At 40.0% G+C, this 3,330-nt stretch overlaps 1 protein-coding gene across 1 annotated transcript; it reads right to left on the bottom strand.

Moving 5' to 3' along the window:
- Nucleotides 1-2,181: 2,181 nt before the first annotated feature.
- LOC129553722 (olfactory receptor 9G4) lies at nt 2,182-3,126 on the bottom strand. The gene has a single exon (XM_055422459.2). It carries the CDS (start codon nt 3,124-3,126, stop codon nt 2,182-2,184), a length of 945 nt encoding a protein of 314 aa, XP_055278434.1.
- Between the last annotated feature and the right edge of the window lie 204 nt (nt 3,127-3,330).

The raw sequence follows: 3,330 nt of genomic DNA, 5'->3' as shown, positions 1-3,330 counted from the left end.
AGTTCAGTCACTCAGTCATGTCCAACTATTTGTGACCCCATGGACTGCAGCACACCAGGCTTCTGTATCCATCACCAACTCTTGGAACTTGCTCAAACTCTATGTAAAACTCATCAAGTTGGTGATACCATCCAACCATCTCATCCTCTGTTGTCCCCTTCTCCATCTTACTAATTCCCAATTTCTCTAAACACAGTTTTATTTAATTGCCATTAAATCCTAAGGGTTTGCAGGAATCTACAACCTGGCAGTGCAGAAACTGATTTAAATAATTCTGAGACAGGTATTCTAGTCTTTCCCATTCCATTATTTTCCTGTATTTCTCTGCATTTGTCACTGAGGAAGGCTTTCTTATCTCTCCTTGCTATTCTTTGAATTCTGCATTCAAATGGGCATATCTTTCCTTTTCTCCTTTGCCTTTACCTTCTCTTCTTTTCTCAGCTATTTGTGAGGCCTTGTCAGACAATCATTTTGCTTTTTTGCATTTCTTTTTCTTGGGGATGGTCTTGATCACTGCCTCTGGTGCAATGCCATGAATCTCTATCCATAGTTCTTCAGGCACTCTGTCTATCAGATCTAATCCCGTGAATCTATTTTTCACTTCCACTGTATAATCATAAGGGGTTTGATTTAGGTCAGACCTGAATGGTCTAGTTGTTTTCCCTACTTTCTTCAATTTAAGTCTGAATTTGTCAATAAGGAGTTCATGATATGAGTTACAGTCAGCTGCTGGTCTTGGTTTTTGGACTGTATAGAGCTTCTCCCTCTTTGGCTGCAAAGAATATAATCAATCTGATTTTGGTATTGATCATATGGTGATGTCCATGTGTAGAGTCTTCACTTGTGTTGTTGGAAAAGGGTATCTGCTATGACCAGTGTGTTCTCTTGGCAAAACTCTATTAGCCTTTGCCCTGCTTCATTCTGTACTCCAAGGCAAAATTTGCTTGTTACTCCAGGTATTTCTTGACTTCCTACTTTTGTGTTCCACTCCCCTAAAATGGAAAGAACATCTTTTTGGGGTGTTAGTTCTAGAACATCTTCTAGGTCTTCATAGAACCGTTCAACTTCAGCTTTTTGAACATCACTGGTCAGGGCATAGACTTGGATTACTGTGATATTGAATAGTTTGCCTTGGAAACAAACAGAGATCATTCTATCATTTTTGATATCGAGTCCAAGTACTGCATTTCAGGCTCTTTTGTTGACTATGATGGCTACTCCATTTCTTCTAAGGGATTCCTGCCCACAGTAGTAGATGATGGTCATCTGAGTTAAGTTCACCCATTCCAGTCCACTTTAGTTCACTGATTCCTAGAATGTCGACATTCACTTTTGCCATCTCCTGTTTGACCACTTCCAATTTGCCTTGATTCATGGACCTAGCATTTTGTCTACATCAATTTAATATTTTGCCAAATATTTGACCCTATATTAAATTAATGTAGAATACATCAATTTTACAAGGACATAAATTTACAATGATATTTTCTATGTACTTATTTAGAACTCTTGAATAAATATGGTGGAATTACTTGCTAAAAAATAAACATATAAAATCTTGAGTCAATTTCCAAAAATTTAGCCAGTCCAAATATTTTCCCCACAGAATTAAGTTTGTGCACTTAGATTCAAAATCAAACTTTATACAAAAAATCGGTGAAATTCCTTTTTGTCTCTAAGACTTTCCAAAGATAATCAGGCAGATAAATGTTATGGAAAATATAGTATCACTAAGAAGCATAATAAACTTCCCATAGTGGCTCAGTGGTAAAGAGTCCACCTGTAGTTTAGGAGATGTGGGTCTGATGCCTGGGTCAGGAAGATCCCCTGCAGGAAGAAACGGCAAACCACTCTAACATTCTTGTCTGGAGAAATCCAAGGACAGAGGAGCCTGGCAGGCTACAGTTTACGGAGTTGCAACAGACCAGCATGATTAAGCGTCTAAACCACAACTAAAGAATCAAGCATACTACAGTGTCTTAAAACATCAAATAAACTGATATCATATGTTTAAAATAGTTTAATCACAAAAAAGGAGTAATAAAAAAACAACATGGTTTAATCAGTGTTTCTTCTTTTAAGTATAACATGCTGCATTTACTTGAAATATGGTAAAGTTTACAAACATCTTAATAAGCCAATAACCTAGAAAACGCAATGAGAACATTTTACAAAAAATGATCACCTTCCTCTCTGTGGCCTTATGGTCTGTGCTGCTTTCCAGAAGGCCTCTTTGACGTCTTTGTTTCTCAGGCTATAGATGAGAGGGTTGAGCAGTGGGTTGATCACAGTGTAGAACAGGGCGGCCAGTTTGTCTCTCTTCAGGGAGTAGGAGGAACTTGGCCTTGAGTACATGAAGAGCAAGGACCCGTAGAAGAGCATGACCGAGATCAGGTGTGAAGTGCAGGTGGAGAAGGCCTTGCGCCTTCCTGAAGCTGTGCGGATCCTCAAAATAGCCAGAAGGATGTGGAGATAGGAAACTGTGATGACAAGAATGCTCGAGAGGACTGTGAAACCCACGAAACCCAGGAGCACCTGCTCATAGACCTTGGTATCTGTACATGACATCTTCACCAGAGGGGGTGCATCGCAGAAGAAGTGGTCAATGATATTTTTGCCACAGAAGCTCAGGCGAAAAGTGTTGGCAGTATGGGCGATGGCATTCAAGAACCCTCCTATATAGGAGCCAGCAACAAGTCTGGTACAGAGAGAAGGGGACATAGAACTTGAATAAAGTAGTGGGTTGCAGATTGCCATGTGGCGGTCATATGCCATGGCCGCTAGGAGAAAACACTCAGTGTAGGCTACAACACAAGAAAAGAATAGTTGGGCTCCACATCCAGCCAAGGACATGCGCTTATCCTCTGAGATACAAGTAGCCAGGATTCTGGGAGTGTACACAGAGGTGTACCAGAAATCCAAGAAAGACAGATTGCCAATGAAAAAATACATAGGTGTGTGCAGGTGGGGATCGATACGAATTAAGATAACGAGGGTCAGATTCCCTGACAAGGTGACCAAATAGACAGTCAGAAACACTCCAAATAGTATTAGTTGCCACTGGGGGTCTGTTGAGAGACCCAGTAAGATGAATTCAGTCAGGATGGTGCGATTTACAATTTCCATGTCCTCTAGGAGAAAGCTTGATAACATGAGAAAAAATTGCTGACTTTTCTTTTGGAATAAAGACATAGAGGTATCAATTAACTCAACAGCTGCTTGGAGGGGTATTAATCCCTTACAATGTCGGTAAAATACCGTATCTTCAGTCTGTCACTTGGGAAGACCACTAGAATTAGAGAAAATGACTGATTTTAGAATTAAGGCTTT

Source organism: Moschus berezovskii, chromosome 14 (assembly GCF_049115385.1).
Source record: "Moschus berezovskii isolate FMDL1 chromosome 14, NW_MosBer_1.0, whole genome shotgun sequence".
In the NCBI taxonomy this organism is placed as follows: Eukaryota; Metazoa; Chordata; class Mammalia; order Artiodactyla; family Moschidae; genus Moschus; species Moschus berezovskii.
The sequence above is the reverse complement of the archived record's forward strand: the minus strand, read 5'-3'. Positions and strand labels throughout refer to the sequence as shown.

Excerpts from the sequence above, each read along its gene's own strand:
- LOC129553722 (XM_055422459.2), bottom strand. The coding sequence starts at position 3,126 with ATGGAAATTGTAAATCGCACCATCCTGACTGAATTCATCTTACTGGGT.